The 15,938-nt window shown below is 36.8% G+C and overlaps 1 protein-coding gene across 2 annotated transcripts; it reads left to right on the forward strand.

Moving 5' to 3' along the window:
- The first annotated feature begins 1,099 nt into the window (after positions 1-1,099).
- On the forward strand, positions 1,100-15,865 carry smu1b (SMU1 DNA replication regulator and spliceosomal factor b). Of its 2 annotated transcripts, XM_039689061.2 has the most exons (13): positions 1,100-1,767; positions 2,184-2,394; positions 3,064-3,216; positions 3,967-4,077; positions 4,177-4,254; positions 4,580-4,708; positions 5,363-5,482; positions 8,299-8,415; positions 9,765-9,892; positions 12,133-12,259; positions 12,358-12,525; positions 12,947-13,099; positions 14,722-15,865. In XM_039689061.2, the coding sequence occupies exons 1-13, from the start codon at positions 1,742-1,744 to the stop codon at positions 14,818-14,820; spliced, it is 1,620 nt and encodes a 539-aa protein (XP_039544995.1). In that variant the 5' UTR covers positions 1,100-1,741; the 3' UTR covers positions 14,821-15,865. The 2 variants fall into 2 exon arrangements, with proteins under 2 accessions (XP_039544995.1, XP_088988199.1); XM_089132073.1 differs by lacking the exon at positions 1,100-1,767 and having other exon boundaries at positions 2,258-2,394; positions 3,043-3,216.
- The last annotated feature ends 73 nt before the right edge of the window (positions 15,866-15,938 follow it).

The following is a 15,938-nucleotide window of genomic DNA, read 5'->3' on the forward strand; positions in this document are numbered from 1 at the left end:
ATAATTCTCATTTCAGATCTAACCTAGAGGACCAAAATAAATAGGAAAAGAAAGCTGTTTTTCAGACTAAAATATTAAGTAGAATCTTCTTAAATGGTCATTACATGAATGAAACCAGTAATATTGTACTGTTTTATGCTCCTCTCAATTCATGTTTTTGTTATGTTATACCTCAGAAGCCATTATGCATGACCCCCAAATTAACACCTTTTGTTTATGGTATCCCATGTTAAGTATGTTCATAATAATTTATTACTTTTATATAGTGCTTTTCTCTGAACTATATATGGTAGGGGGAATTTCCTCAACCATCAATACTGTGAAGCATCCACCTGGATGATGCGGTGGCAGCCATATTGTGCCAGGACAGTGATGAAGCAAGTCAGTATAGGGATGAAAAGGAGGCAATGATGGAGAGAGGCCATGTAAATTTGGCCATGATGCAGCTGAGCTATTAAGTGTTGAAGAGTCAAGGTTGCACATAGACGGGGTAATTATAACAGTGGAAATATGATCTTAGCCCACAAACTGAAGTAAATGTTAAATATCTTATACCTTTTCGTTACTGTATCCGACAGAGCTAATGTATGGTCTGTGGGGGGCAGCAAAATCATACTTGCATGTGGGGTCTAGAGCAGTGTTTCCCAACCCTGTTCCTGGAGGCACACCAACACTATTTTCCAACTCTTCTTAATCGATCACACCTGACCTGAATCAACTTATCAACTCGTTAGTAGAGACTCCAAGACCAGAAATATGGGTCAGAAAAGGGAGGCATCCAAAATGTGCGCTTGTTGATGTGCACTCAAGGAGCAGTGTTGGGAAACACTGCTCTAGAGACGTGGCAAGCCATTTAAAATGTAATATTGTACATTAACAGTAGTCAAAATCTCAGAAGTGACAGCTATTTTTGTTTTACCACTTAATGCTTTGGGTGACTAGTTCGGAGACCGACTTTTCATTTCTCACTAATATGTAAATTAACTCTCTCAACTGATATAGTGTTGCAGCTTTACTTGTTTTTTGAATACCTGGTTCTTTTTTGAAAGCGAGTGGTTAGTTCCCCGGTAAGTTAATGCAGTGGCAAGCTAAATAGGCTAATCGGTAATGAACAAGTACCCGACTAACTGAATAGATGGAAGCCGGATCAAATGAATAATTAGTGAAACTGAAAAAGACTGTTGTCACTATTTATAATGACTTGAAAGTAATTGAAAAACACGTTGGCATAATAACAGACCCAATAGTGGTTTGCGACACCATGTTTTCTGAATTCTAAATAGATTATTGTGTAGCCTAATCAATTGCCAGATAGCGTGCTAAATCAGTGTTTTATATTTCATACAAGATGATTATCGTTAATAGACGTGCGTATTAGTTCCTTATTATGGTTGATTCACAATACATTGTACTGCTTTAAATAGGCATACATTAGCTGTAGGAGCATAGCTTTGGTGCACAATCAGCCCGCACGATCTGATAAGAACTTTGCGGTTCTTTCCCCCCTTTATTTCCTCCACATGCGTCATTAATACGCCCTCCCAAAAATCCGCAACAATTTGTGAGAGGTTTCTGTGATTTCAAACGCGTGAGCAATAAATACAACAGCACGTGTAATGGGCGGTCACGGCCACACGGTGTTCACGTGGCTGAGGACCAACACAACATAGCGCAGCGCTGGAGAATAACACTGGCACAGTCAGTCTATCTCGACAGCGACTTCATCGACAACCTCGCGACCATGGACCTCGAAGTGGAATCCGCAGAGTAAGTAAACCGTTATTCACTTCTAATCGATTGAATGGTATTACAACACTTAACGAGATCTCTTCATTCCAGATAAACAGAAATGATAAACTAAACGAAGCGTCTAATTTTGATTGTTTGATAGCCTAACACAAATAGATGATATCGGCAATGTAATATGCTATTTTCGTGGCGATACACTGTTTCCGCCGTCATCAGACGCTGCGCTAGACAAAAGTTTCGAGGACAATTGATTAATTATAATCGCTTCAACATCAGCGTGCTGTAACTGTTTTTCTTACAGCTATGAAAGTAATGTCGATTAAACGCTTCATTTTCACATATAAATTAGAGCGTTTATTTGGATTAAGTTTATTTGGAAAACAATTCTGTTATAAATGTGACACCTCGCATATATTGACGTCACTTTTTTGCAGCGTGATTCGCTTGATCATGCAATATCTGAAGGAAAATAATTTGCACCGCACTCTGGAGACGCTTCAAGAGGAGACGACCGTCTCGCTCCACACGGTCGACAGCATCGACAGCTTCATCTCCGACATCAACAACGGCCACTGGGATATAGTGTTGCTCGCAATCCAGTACCTGAAACTGCCTGACAAGCTGCTCATTGACTTGTACGAACAGGTACGTCACTTTTCACTTTCAATGAAAACCTGTAGAAACTAAGCAATGGCTAACTTAACAAACAAGTAATTGTTCGTTTATAAAAAATGTCACATATAGCATGTAAATAGAAATATGGAAATAAATAGAAACATGGCTAATGTTCTTTAGGTAGACGCTTATACTCTACATTTAGTTTGAAAGTTAGCTTGCTTGGTATAGTCCAAAAATTCTGTTATCATCAGTTTACTCACCCTTAAGTTGTTCCAAACCTGTATGAGTTTCTTTCGCCAAACCTGGAATAACAAAATGATACATCTTATCACATAACAGACTGAATGGATAGAAGTAAATTCCATTGAACTAATAGTGTTCCATTAAACTAATGGACGATGATATTCTGTTATCATCATTTACTTAAGTTTTTCCAAACCTGTATGAGTTTTTTTCTTCTGCTGAACACTAAAGATTAAAAAAAATATATTTTAAAGAATTCTTCAAAATATCCTATTTTGTGTTCAACAGAAGAAAGAAACTCATATATCTAGGTTTGCCGGAACAACTTCATTAAAAAAAACAAAACATTTTTAAAGTAGTTTGTCTATAGTTGATGCATTGGTGTCAGGTTGCTGTTCAGTTCTCTGTTTTAACTGGGCAAGGACTGGATAGGTTCTGTTGTTGTATGTGTAGATTGTGCTGGAGTTGATCGAGTTGGGAGAGCTGGGAGCAGCCCAGTGCTTACTGAAGCAAACTGATCCCATGATCATGCTTAAGCACACTCAACCTGAGCGTTACTCACACATGGAGAACCTTCTCACTGAGCCATGCTTCGACTCACAAAAGGTAATTGTTTAAGGCTGATTTTGCAAATTGTCTCATTCAATAATTGGATTAATGGTTCTGATGAGATTTTAGATATGATAAAGGTAATTTACACATGTTATCCCAAACTTTATTTGTCCACCTGAGATTAGAAAGTACCACCTGAGATTTCTAAGTTAAAATACTTAATATGTTTGTTGTAAGTATTGTAAAATTATTTATATATGCTAGTATATAAGGCTTATTATTGCTGTTGTTTTAACTCTAATTATAAAAATATATGTAATACATTACTGTTGTAAATTACAGTTTTCCTGTAAAATAATTGTATTTTTATCTGATAATAATTTTATACAGTACCGGTCTAAAGTTTCGAAGCATTGCTATTTTTAAAAGTTTTTATAAGAAGTCTCTTAGGCTCATCAAGCCTGAATTTATTTGATCAAAAATAAAGAAAAAAAACAGCATTATTGTGAAATATTACTACAATTGAAAGTAATAGTTTTCTAATTGAGTATATGATGCAAAGCTGAATGTTAAGTATCATTACTCCAATCTTAAGTGTCACATGATCCTTCAGAAATCATTCTAATGTTTGCAAAGTTAAAGTTTTCAGCATCCGGCAGTATAACAGTCGGTTTTTTACAGCTGATGACACCGGAAGCCTCACACATTCATGTTAGAAATGGGCGCACCCACTCTTACATTAAAAATAAGGTGGGTGCAATGATGATTCACTCTTTTTTTTTTTTTTTTTTGTCTCGCCTACAGGCATATCCAGTGGGCAGCAGTAAAGAGAAGCGCAGACTGGCTATCGCTCAAGCTTTTGCAGGAGAAGTCTGTTTGGTGCCACCTTCTCGTCTCATGGGGCTTCTGGGCCAGGTTTGCTTGCTTTTATGTATGTTTTACCTAACCTGTTGCATTCGATTTATCCGTAGTACCTGTTGTATTGGATTTATCACATATATTTTTTTTTTATAGGGCCGTATATGTGAGGGGGCTCTATACAGGTTACAGGAGACCAAAGCTCTAAGACAGTTTGGCTCATTAGCAATGCTGGTAAGAAAAATAAACCCTCTAAAGTTTAAGTTTTATTAGCTCAAATGCTCGCCTTGCTCTGTTCTGTAATGCACGTTTGCGACTCTCCTGTTCGAACTCGTTTATCAAAATAAACAAATCTTTTTTCGTGTCATTTGGTTCATTCAACGAACGAAATGAACGAATTGACTCAGAAAAAGATTTTTTCATTTTGTATACTCGCACTTATCAAGATTCTATACCATCTATATATACATCTATTATTCTATTATTGGAGCTGTATTACCTGTTTTGTCTTTCTTTTTCAACTTGATGACTGGTCTTTTTCTCTGTTTCCTTCACTAAGTCTCTGAAGTGGCAGCAGCACCAAGGTCTGTTACCTCCAGGTATGTCATTGGAACTGTTCCGGGGCAAAGGTGCATTGAAGGACATGGAGGAAGAGCGCTTCCCTACTCAGCTCAGTCGCCTCATAAAGGTGTGATCAGTTTTATATCATTATGTTATTCCTTTATTGCCTTTCTTGCCTGCTTGTGAGAGAGGTTGTGGTGTACAAAAATGTAGCTGCATAGGCAGCAATATCAATTTCATTATGTAAAACTAATAATAAGAATGTGATAAAAGCCTATATTAAATAATGTGGAAAAGACCATGACTGTTTGAAAGAGGTGCAAATGTTTTCATTTAAGATAAAAATAAGTAATGGATGTTATGCATATCTCCATTATAAGGCGTCTTATCCAAACATCTAACATGCTACAGGGCTCAGCAGATGCACGTTTAATTGCTTTTGTGACCCGAGGCTTTTATCTGTATGCTGGACTCTCTGTGTTCTACCTTGCTCACTTTGACACTAGACTTTTGGAATAATATTAACACACTAGTTTTGGGGTCATCATCTAGGTCAGGATTTTTTAATTTGTGGTCCAATGAACCCCGGGACATCGCAAGATTAATTATACAAATATTACAAAATGCGTTTTTAGGGCAGTCAAAGTTAATGCTTGCTTAATATGTTCATGTAACAATATTTATAGTAAAAAGCGCTTATTAAAAATACAAAAAATATAAATTTTTTTATTTTAATGTTTTCCGTTTTCTGTTTGTGCTTGTGTGTACATGTATGATACAGTTTGGGCGAAAATCCCATGTAGAGTGTGCTCGATTCTCTCCTGATGGACAGTATTTGATAACTGGATCTGTTGATGGTTTCATTGAAGTCTGGAACTTCACCACTGGTAAAATTCGGAAGGTGAGTATATACTGGCCATCAAATAAGTTATGTTCCCCATGAATTAAAAAAAATATATATTTAACTGCACTGACACTATTGAATGAGAACAACATTTAAACAGGTTAATGACTATTGTCTTATCAAGAACAAATTGAACATATTTGATGAACTTTGCAACATTTACATAGTTATTGAACTGAACTGAATCAATATTGAGCTGAATGACACAATTGTCAGCTTTACAGCTTAAACTGATGAATTTTACAATGTTAAAGGGATAATTCACCCAAAAATGTAAAATCCTGTCATACTATCCTATACTCACCCTCATGTTGTTCCAAACCTGTATAGTAACCAAACCGGTAACCTAACAGTTAATGGACCCTAGTATTTTTCCCCCCATACTATGGAAGTCAATGGGGTCCATCAACTGTTTGGTTAACTTTAAATGATCTTCTTTTGTGTTCAGAAGAAGAAAGAAATTCATAAAAGGTTCTATACAATTGAGGGTGAGTAAATAATAACAGAATTTTCATTTTTGGGTGAACTATCCCTTTAACACTTATGTTCCTGTTCACTAATGTGAAGCTGCTTTGAAACAATCTGTAATGTGAAATGTAACTGTGAATGTTCTGTGGGGTGAGTCAGGTGTGAAGGGTACGGTGTCTCAATAGCTTCTCTGGTGAGAAATGTGCAACTCTGCAGATGTTCTGCTGGAGGAATCATGTGATGACTGTGGTTAGTCTTTGTCCAGAGTGACGCTAAGGTTTTTGGCATTCTGTGGGGATGAAATCATTGAGTTGTATATTGAAATGACAAGGCCTTGGCAAGGGTAGTTCTTGGCAGGGATGAACAGCTGCACAGCAGTTTTCAATATATTCTGCTTCAGATGATGGGCATTCATCCATGGAGAAATGCTTGCCAGACAAATGATTTGTAACTGGTCTTCAGAGGATGGGGAGAGAGAATTGAATTGGTTATCATCATAAGAATAATAGAAGCTTATAAAAAGTTGTTAACTTTACTAAACAAAAGTAAAGTTAACAACTTTTGTTCTGTAACAAAACTTCAAGTTGACTTTCATTTGACTTTTAACGAATTACTTTATTTAGTCACTGTAGTGTACAATACTTGATTTTGTAGAGTGTAGCACTTTTCTGAACATACTTTCCAGCAGGTTTATCCAAGGTTCTCTGACAAATATGCAGTATGTTCACTAGATTGTTAGTTTACAAAACAGTAATTATGCACTCTTAAAAGCGAGGGTTCTTTATTGGCATCGATGCCCTCTTCAAATGCACAAAAGGTTCTTTACACACTTAAAAATAAATATTTCAAGTTTTTTTGGTTTTTTTTGCAGAGATTATATAGATCCATTTTAGGTTCCCCAAAGAACCTTTCTGTAAACAGTTCTTAAAAATAACTTTTTTTTTTTTTTTTTCATTGCGTGAAGTAAATTTTACAGTCAGGCTGATTACCTGAAGGTTACACTTGCAAGTTTGATTCTCAATACCGGCAGAAAATGACTGAGGTGCCATTTGGTTCATTCAACGAACGAAATGAGCGAATTAACTCGGAAAAAGATTTGTTCATTTTGATGAACGAGTTCGAACAGGAGAGTCATGAATGCACACTCTAGAGCGCACAGTGAACTACTCATCTAATTCGTTATTTCATCTGACTCCATGAATGAAAAGGTTTTTACAATGATATCTGTGCATCATTAAATCTACGTGAATGTTTGACTATTCCTTTTAACTCTAATGAAAATAAAGTTAAATTGTGTTAGAATAATCAAATATAACAATTTATTATGTCAGGTATATGTATTATTACAATTTCATAATCAATTGAAAGATAATCAATACAAACCATCAAATAACAAAGAGGAAAATCCTTTACCCGACATACCTCTCTGTTGCATTTCTTTTTAGAAGAAATTTGCTAATAGTGGAAATTAGCATTCATGAATGTACACCTTTTGGAAGTAGGACCATGGCTAGAGACCACATCCATACCGATTCTTGTGTGGGTGATCTCTGCAAGAGTGGGGGATACAGGGAAGGAGCGTGTGTGAGAGGTGTTCAAATGTTAAATTGCAAGCAAGGTCCTTCGTCTCATAGACCTGTGGTGAGGTTGATCTCTTCAACCAATTATTCCAGTCTTACAGAACCATCACTGCCAATGAAGAAAAAATCATAATATGAAAGTTAATCATAACCTTCACTAAAAGGTTCTATGGGGAACCAAAAATGGTTCTTCTACTATGGCACAGCTGTGCAAACCATATTTTGGAATTTTTATTTTTAAGAATAAAAATAAACTTTCAGTCTTAATTCATCTCTATATTCTCATAGCCTGATCTTTCCAACCACACAGCTCAATAACATCATCTCCTTGATGCATGGTAAAGGCATCTCACGTGTGCTGTCCTAGACCTGTTTTGTGGGAGTTCTCTCATTAAGTGTGGCTTATATTTAATGTTGGGACAGCCTTGGTTTTGACTAAAACCTCAAGAGGTAAAGTATATGGGTCACCCCAACACGCTATGACGTATATTAGGTTGAGTTGAAGCAGTTGGGGCTGAAAATAAATCCTGCCCCATTCTCAGACATGGACTTCCACCAATACTGGGGAATTTGAGTATACAGTATGAGACTCAGAATTATGTGGTTTTGCGGCTGTTCTTCTTTCTAGTAAACATAAGAAAGTCTCCATACCATACTATCTCAAGAAACCCATCATGTGGGTGTATTTTCCATTAGACTATGGTTGATACCTCAATGTATTTGTGTGATGGTTTGCCTGTCTGTATTTGTTTCTTGTGTGAGTAGGATCTGAAGTACCAAGCTGAGGATAATTTCATGATGATGGATGAGGCTGTGCTGTGTTTGGCAGTAAGTCATGACTCCGACATGATCGCCTCTGGAGCTCAGGATGGAATGATACAGGTATGGACCTTGCTCATGACCTATCAACATTTTCACTAGTATTCTATTGTGTTTGAAAATCTCTTGTCCATTAGAAACAGCACCAAAATGTCAAAGACTTGATATAAGGCAATGAGTAGAGAAGTGAAAGATGGTCAACCTACATGCTTGGTTTACTTTCACAAACGGTCGTTATCATTTTGAGTCATCTAAAGTAACTCTAGAAGAGAGTTCTTTTAAATTGTAATAATATATCACAATATTACTGTTTTTACTGTATTTTAGATCAACCAAATGCAGTCTTGGTGAGCATAAGTGACCGATTTTACCAATCCTCAAACTTAAATGGAAGTGAATCTTGAGGCTTTTCAAGATTATTGTAAGACAATCCCAGTTTGTCTCAATCCCAGGGTGCAGTAGGTCTGAAGACAAACGCTAATTAAACCCTCTAACCATAGTCTTTTAATCACACAGCATCTGATTATAGTTGTGACTGAAGTCCTTTAGTAAGATGCTGGAAAAGTAAAGTAGCTGATCTTTCATTATTATTTCATCACTGTTTGGATGTGATTTTTAATCAGTATTACATGGAGCACAGAGCTAAAAGTATGATTTTAAAGGAGTAGTTCACTTAAACACTTTTGCTGATAATTTACTCACCCCCATGTCATCCAAGATATCCATGTCTTTCTTTCTTCAGTTGAAAAGAAATGTAGGTTTTTGATGAAAACATTCCAGGATTTATTCCATATAATGGACTTCATTGGGAACCAAACGTTTCAAGGTCCAAATGAGAGTTTCATTGTAGCTTCAAAGGGCTTTAAATGACACCAGACGATGAATAAGGGTCTTATCTAGAGAAATGATCGGCCATTTCAAAAATAAATAAAAAAGTTTAAGTTTTATAAGCATAAATGCTCGCCTTGCTCTGTTCTGTGATGAGCGTTCGTGACTCTCCTCATTCATCAAAATGAACAAATCTTTTTTCGAGTCATGACTCGAAGGGTCCTAGATAAAAGCGTTATTCATCGTCTGGTGTCGTTTAAAGCCCTTTGAAGCTGCACCGAAACTCTCATTTGGACCTTGAACCATTTGGTTCCCAATGAAGTGCATTATATGGAGAAAATCCTGGAATGTTTTCATCAAAAAACCTTAATTTCTTTTTAAACTGAAAAAAAAAAGAAAGACGTGGACATCTTTGATGACATGGGGGTGAGTAAATTATCAGCGAAGGATTTTTTTTAAAAGCGAACAACTCCTTTAACACCTCCATTGAATGACGATGTTCCCAATTAGACCTCACTGCACACCATTAGTTCAATATCCATTCAGGCCGTTATGTGATAAGATGTATCATTTTGTTATTCCAGGTTTGGAGAATTCTGAACGGAACGTGTCTGAATAGACTAGAACAAGCCCACAGCAAAGCAGTCACCTGTGTCTGCTTCAACAAGGACAGCAGTCAACTATTAAGCGGCTCCTTTGACCAGATCATCAGGTTTAACATGCTATTATATGTATGAATTTCAAAAAGACGTGCTTTGCAAAATCTGACTTTTTGCATCTTATTATTTCATAATTGTTGCACTGTAGGCTACCGTGGTCAAATGTTTTGCCGCGGGTACTTTGTAGACAGAGAAGGGGGGGGGGGGGGGGGAGTACATTTGAATTCGTGGTCTGGGTGTTAAACATCATTAGGAATATTCCGTCACATGCTCAGACTCTCGCAGAACAGACTGCAGTACCTTCTACGGTTGGGTGCCAGTTCTTAGCTCTCGTGGTGCATGTGGGTGGAAAGAACCATGATTGGCCACGTGCGTGAGAGAGGGAGCATGCACAGATAATGTGTTTCTGTTCCTTGCTCAGCCCAAACAGCGGCTGACAGAGGCAGACGTTTTGTCATTCCAGCTCCTTAGCTGGAAAGGGAAGGGGAGGGGGGGGGGAAATGGCAAGCTGCTCTGCTATTGGCCCCTTATTGATAAATACTAGCCCCTCCCCTTTTGCAATGGATTGGATTTATGCCGTCGGTTGTGTGTGAGGGAAACACGTGAATGCCTGGCGTTAAGGACGATTTATATCATTGGTAAAGGTGTTTGGTCGTTTTTGGTTCAATTATTGAATGTTTTTGGAAATCTTTATATAGGTACATTTTAGGGGGTTGGTAAGTGCACATGACAAACGACTGTTTAGGTATTTCAATAAACATGCTGAATTGAGTTTTGTTCTCTATTGTTGACAGTAAGAAATTGATCTGAGTCAGGGTCTAGGTATATCGAGTCATCAGGAAAATTCCATCACATGCCTAGAGCGAATGTCTCTCCCTCTCTCTTCCTCAGTCCTGACTGCAGTATTCTGCGGCTGGGCGTCAGTGCTAGACTCTCATGGCGCATGTGGGTGGAATTTGATGTGCACGAGAGGAGAATTTTTCAGTAAAGATAATAAAATCACGTTGTAAGCTTCAGGCAAAGGTTGTGTTGCTTTGCTGCCTTTCTAGTATGACCTTGATGTATGCTTTTAAAATAAAATTATCTTTGATCTTGAAAAGAATCTTTGATGAAAATGATGAACTTTCGACATCACAACTTTTTGTTTGGTTAGTCCTTTGCTTAAGCTTCACTTTGTAAAATAAATAAGTAGAATCTTTGTAAAGTTGATTGTAGGTGGCAGACAAAAGTTGTCTATGATGACCTTGATGTATGATTCAATGAAATCAAAGTTTTTTTTTTTTTTTTAGTTGTATTAGAGTAGAAGAACAAGAGGTGAAACTCTGATGCTTTTTTGGGTAACAGCCACTAGGTGGCGCTTCGGTACCGCGGCCGCCATTTTGGGGTGAAAATTCCAACTGGAGTTACTGGACAACAGCACAGATAACAGTTTTTTGAGGTAGTTTTTTCTTGCATTAGTGAGTATTTCCATTTTATGCGACTTTACTACTAATATTAGTTAGTTACCAACTCCACTAGACCTGAAATATATTTTGTACATTTTAATCCCCTGGATCATGCTACAAACATGATGATCTTATAAAACATGATGCATTGCTGTGTCCGTTATCCTATAACTTTACAGTTTTTTACATTGTCTTGCTTTAATGATCATTAATATAAGATAATACTGCAAAAAAAGTTTACTGTAAAGCTATTCTATTGCTGTTGTATATTGTCCAACATTAACATTTTATTTATTTACATTTATGTACTGATATCACTTTATTCTTACCTGTCACACTTAATGTGGAGAGTAATATAATTAATCGAATCCTTGAACTTCCCTGTCTCAAGTTATGTGGGTGAAAAAGCCTGGTTAAGTAGCAACTTCTTTTTTTAACTGCTATAATGTTACCTGTTGTGAGTTAAAATAATCACCTAATTATTTCAACCTAAAAATGACCTCTGCACTTGACTAAATATATATGACTGCTGAGCCGCTGTCTAGTCGCTTTCACCCCAAAATGGCGGATGCGCAGGGCTGTTGCTGGGCGCTGGTGTTCTATTGGCTTTCACTTCTGGTCAATATACATTCTTTGGTTGTATTTTCCTTTTGTGTTTTGTTCTGTGTGAAATAAATCTATTTGATAATGATTGATTCATGATTCATAACTTTACAACATGTTTTGTTGTATTTAGCTTTTTGTGTGGTTTGTTTTGGGTGTCACTCCTTTGCTCAAGCTTTTTTAAAGAGACGAGTTGAATTTATGTATTGTGGTTTCATTTCTAACTCCTGGATTTGTTTAATTAGGCTTCATGGTTTGAAATCAGGAAAGACACTGAAGGAGTTTAGAGGCCATACGTCTCATGTAAATGAGGTCATCTTCTCGCACGATGGCCAGCATGTCATTAGCGCATCGGCAGACGGTACGGTCAAGGTAGGTGTTCGTACTGTGTCGAACCTCAACTATACGCATTTTCGATTTATACATTTCTATGAATTTCCATGCTTAGTTCTCTTTTTTTTTTTGTTCAGGTCTGGAACATGAAGACAATGGATTGCAGCCACACAATAAAAACCCCTGAAATTCCTGAGGGTACAGACATCACTGTTAACAATGTTGTGCTTGTCCCAAAGACTCCTGAGCACTTTGTGGTGTGTAATAGGACCAACACAGTGGTTGTTACAAACATTCATGGCCAGGTGAGAACCAAAATTTGACCTGCATATGATCACAGATTGAAAGAAAGGTACTCTGCATGCTAAACATGGATACCAAGATTATTTTCAAAATAATCACACTGGAGTCAAAAATGATAGTAACTGGTTTCTACTTTATCAGCAGTATTAAGGCAGCACAAGCTGAAGTTAAAAAAAAAAAAAACGCAGCAAACGTCTATTGCTGAATGCGAGGTTTGCTAAAAATAGCTAAGCACTTAATATTCAGACTGTCTGATGGCGTGTAAGGCGTGCCCTTGTTCAGCCGCCTCACCCACTCTTTTCTTGATGTGCTTGATGACTCACTCTTGCACGCTTTTTGGCACTCGCTGAAGCGTGCCTTTACCTTTTTCGTCTGGGTTGCACTCACTGACTCTGTTGCCCCCCCTCCCCTTTTCTTTCCCAGGTGATGAGGAGTTTCTGTTCAGGCGTGAGAAGGGGGGGAGACTTTGTTTGCTGCACGTTGTCTCCACGTGGAGAGTGGATTTATTGCGTGGGAGAGGACTATGTGCTGTACTGCTTCAGCACCATCACTGGCAAGCTAGAGAGAAGCCTCACGGTACCGTCCACCCTCACAGCACATGCTGCATCTCCACGAGATCTGTTTCAGTTTGATATATATAAGACCAGTTGAAGATATATATATATATATATATATATATATATATATATTAAATCTGAATGAGAAATTCTCATTCAAAAAGTCTCTTTAATGATAATGTATTGTTTTTAGGTGTTGCTCAAGCTTTACTTTTTAAAGAATAAAATAGTGGATTGTGTTTTTTCCCATTTGTGGTTTATCTTCTGGATCTCTTTGATAGTTTTTAAAGATTGTTAAAAAGATAGTTCGTTTTTTGATAGTCTTTGTGATGAGAATATTTATTTTAGGAAAGTCTCTTTGGGATTTTGTTTGTTTTGTTTTTTAAAGAAATCAATCATTATTTTTTTATCATTACATGTTTTGTTTGTTTTTGTTTCATTTAAAGGAGTAGGTCACTTTTAAAAAAACTTGCTGATAATTTACTCACCCCCATGTCATCCAAGATATCCATGTCATTCTTTCTTCAGTCGAAAAGAAATTAAGGTTTTTGATGAAAAGATTCCAGCATTTTTCTCTATATAATGGACTTCAATGGGAACCAAACAGTTCAAGGTCCAAAAGACAGTTTCAGTGCAAACTGTTCAAAGAGCTTTAAACAATTTCAGACAGTGATTAAGGGTCTTATCAAGCGAAACGATCGCTCATTTAAAAAAAAATAATAAAGTTTAAGTTTTATACTTTTTTTTATTTTAAGCTCAAATGGTCACCTTGCTCTGTTAGGGTGTGATGCGCGTTCGTGACTCTCCTATTCGAACTCGTTCATCAAAATGAACAAATCTTTTCCCGAGTCAACTCGTTCATTTCGTTTGTTGAATGAACCACATGACACGAAAAAAGATTTATTCGCTTTGATAAATGAGTTTGAACAGGAGAGTCACGAACACGCATCACAGAACAGAGCAAGGCGACCATTTGAGCTTATAAAACGTAAACTTTTTTTAAAAAAAATTTGAGCGATCGTTTCACCGTTTGGTTCCCACTGAAGTCCATTATATGGAGAAAAATCCTGGAATGTTTTCATCTCGACAGAAGAAAGAATGACATGGATATCTTGGATGATATGGGGGTGAGTAAATTATCAGCAAAAGTTTTTTTTTAAAGTGAACTAATCCTTTAAGCTTTTTGTTTCCCAGACAGCAACAGAGTGTTTGCCCAGATCTAGAATCCACATGTACCAGATGTGGCCCGGATCTAGGCCAACACTATGTTGCTCTATGTGTTTGTTTTAGGTGTCCTTCACCTAAGGGGTAATGATAATGATTCCCCTTATAATAAGGGGAATACTCTGATAATGATTAATTATTGATTTGTGACATTCTTTTTATGTTTTGTTGTATTTTGTTGCTTTTAGGTGTCACTCCTTTGCTCAAGCTTCACTTTTTAAAGAAATCCATTTGTTTTTCTAATGCCTGGCTTCATGGTTCGAAATCAGGAAAGTTAATGCTGAAATTAAAACATTTGATTAATGCTGCAACTCTAATGAGGACCAGTTAAGAGTTATCATAGTAAATCTGAATCGGATATAAAATTTAAATCTGCTTTAAATTAATCAAATTCTTCCTTGTACATCCTCTACACAGGTACATGAAAAAGATGTGATTGGCATAACTCACCACCCCCATCAGAATCTCATCGCCACATACAGCGAGGATGGCCTACTCAAACTCTGGAAGCCCTGAGTCTCGTCCTTCATAACATGGACTCTGTAAACACGACACGTCTTGTGTTTCTATGTTCTGGATTTGTGGTATGCCCGTGCACACACATCTCTGCCTTTATACACCTGCTATGAAATTGTGTTAAATTCAAGGAATTCAAAGATTCATTTTTCCAACATCATGCATTGAGAGAGGCTTTCCACAGTTCATGAGATGCAGGACCTCTTCAACACCTCAAACTAACTACATCTAACTTAGTCTCTAGTGGTAAACATGAAAAACTGCACGAATGTACTAGTCTTTTACTATTATTAAGGGCTTCGTAGTATTGTCTGTGATAATATCTGCATGCGAAATTTAGCCCGAGCAAAATTAATGTGGTAAATGTACTGGATTTCTTTACAGACTATTCTTGAAGTTTGACATTTTTAATGTGAATGTATGTATTATCTTTGACCATTTTGGCCAAATACAGATAATCGGTAATATGTACTTGCTCATAATGTGACATTGCAGAAGTCTTGGACACATTGAGGACATTTTTCACATATTTGTACTTGTGTACATTTAGAATTCTGATATGGTTAGAATTCATAAGGTACAATATTGTGTTGATTTATAATGGTTTAGTGTGTTTTAACACTCAACCAAGCACATCTACTTGTACTGCATGCAGGTGAACATATTATGCAGTTATACTGTAATACTATATGGGAGTAATCAGTGTGGTTTATATTCTGATACTTGGGGCCCGAGCACCAACGGTTTGAGGACCCTTGTGGAATTCCTCCTTTTATTACAGATAATTTTTTATCGAGGATATTCACTTTTGTTTGAATATTGGTATAACACTGCTTTACAGTGTAAGTCAATGAGTATCTTGCAGTGCTGGTAAATAATGTGCTGATATTGCTGCAGTGTAATTAACATTCAAGCATGAATAATTCATGACAATCTTTTCAAAAACATTTGTCATTAATATGCATCATGAACTAGTTAGATGTTGATTGCTTGATATTTGCAATAGATCTCCAATAAAGATGTAGTGACATCTTGGTATGCAAAACGTTCGCCATGATTTTTTTTTTTTTGGAGATGAATCATCAGGAGCTCAAAGTTAATTAGCCCAAAAATTCCTC

Source organism: Pimephales promelas, chromosome 6, assembly GCF_988280905.1.
Source record: "Pimephales promelas chromosome 6, fPimPro1.hap1.1, whole genome shotgun sequence".
NCBI classification, from domain to species: Eukaryota; Metazoa; Chordata; class Actinopteri; order Cypriniformes; family Leuciscidae; genus Pimephales; species Pimephales promelas.

Coding starts and splice junctions, on each gene's coding strand:
- smu1b (XM_039689061.2), top strand. CDS start 1,742: ATGGACCTCGAAGTGGAATCCGCAGA. Junction 2,395..3,063: donor TCATTGACTTGTACGAACAG/GTACGTCACTTT, acceptor TTGTATGTGTAG/ATTGTGCTGGAGTTGATCGA. Junction 4,078..4,176: donor TCATGGGGCTTCTGGGCCAG/GTTTGCTTGCTT, acceptor TTTTTTTTATAG/GGCCGTATATGTGAGGGGGC.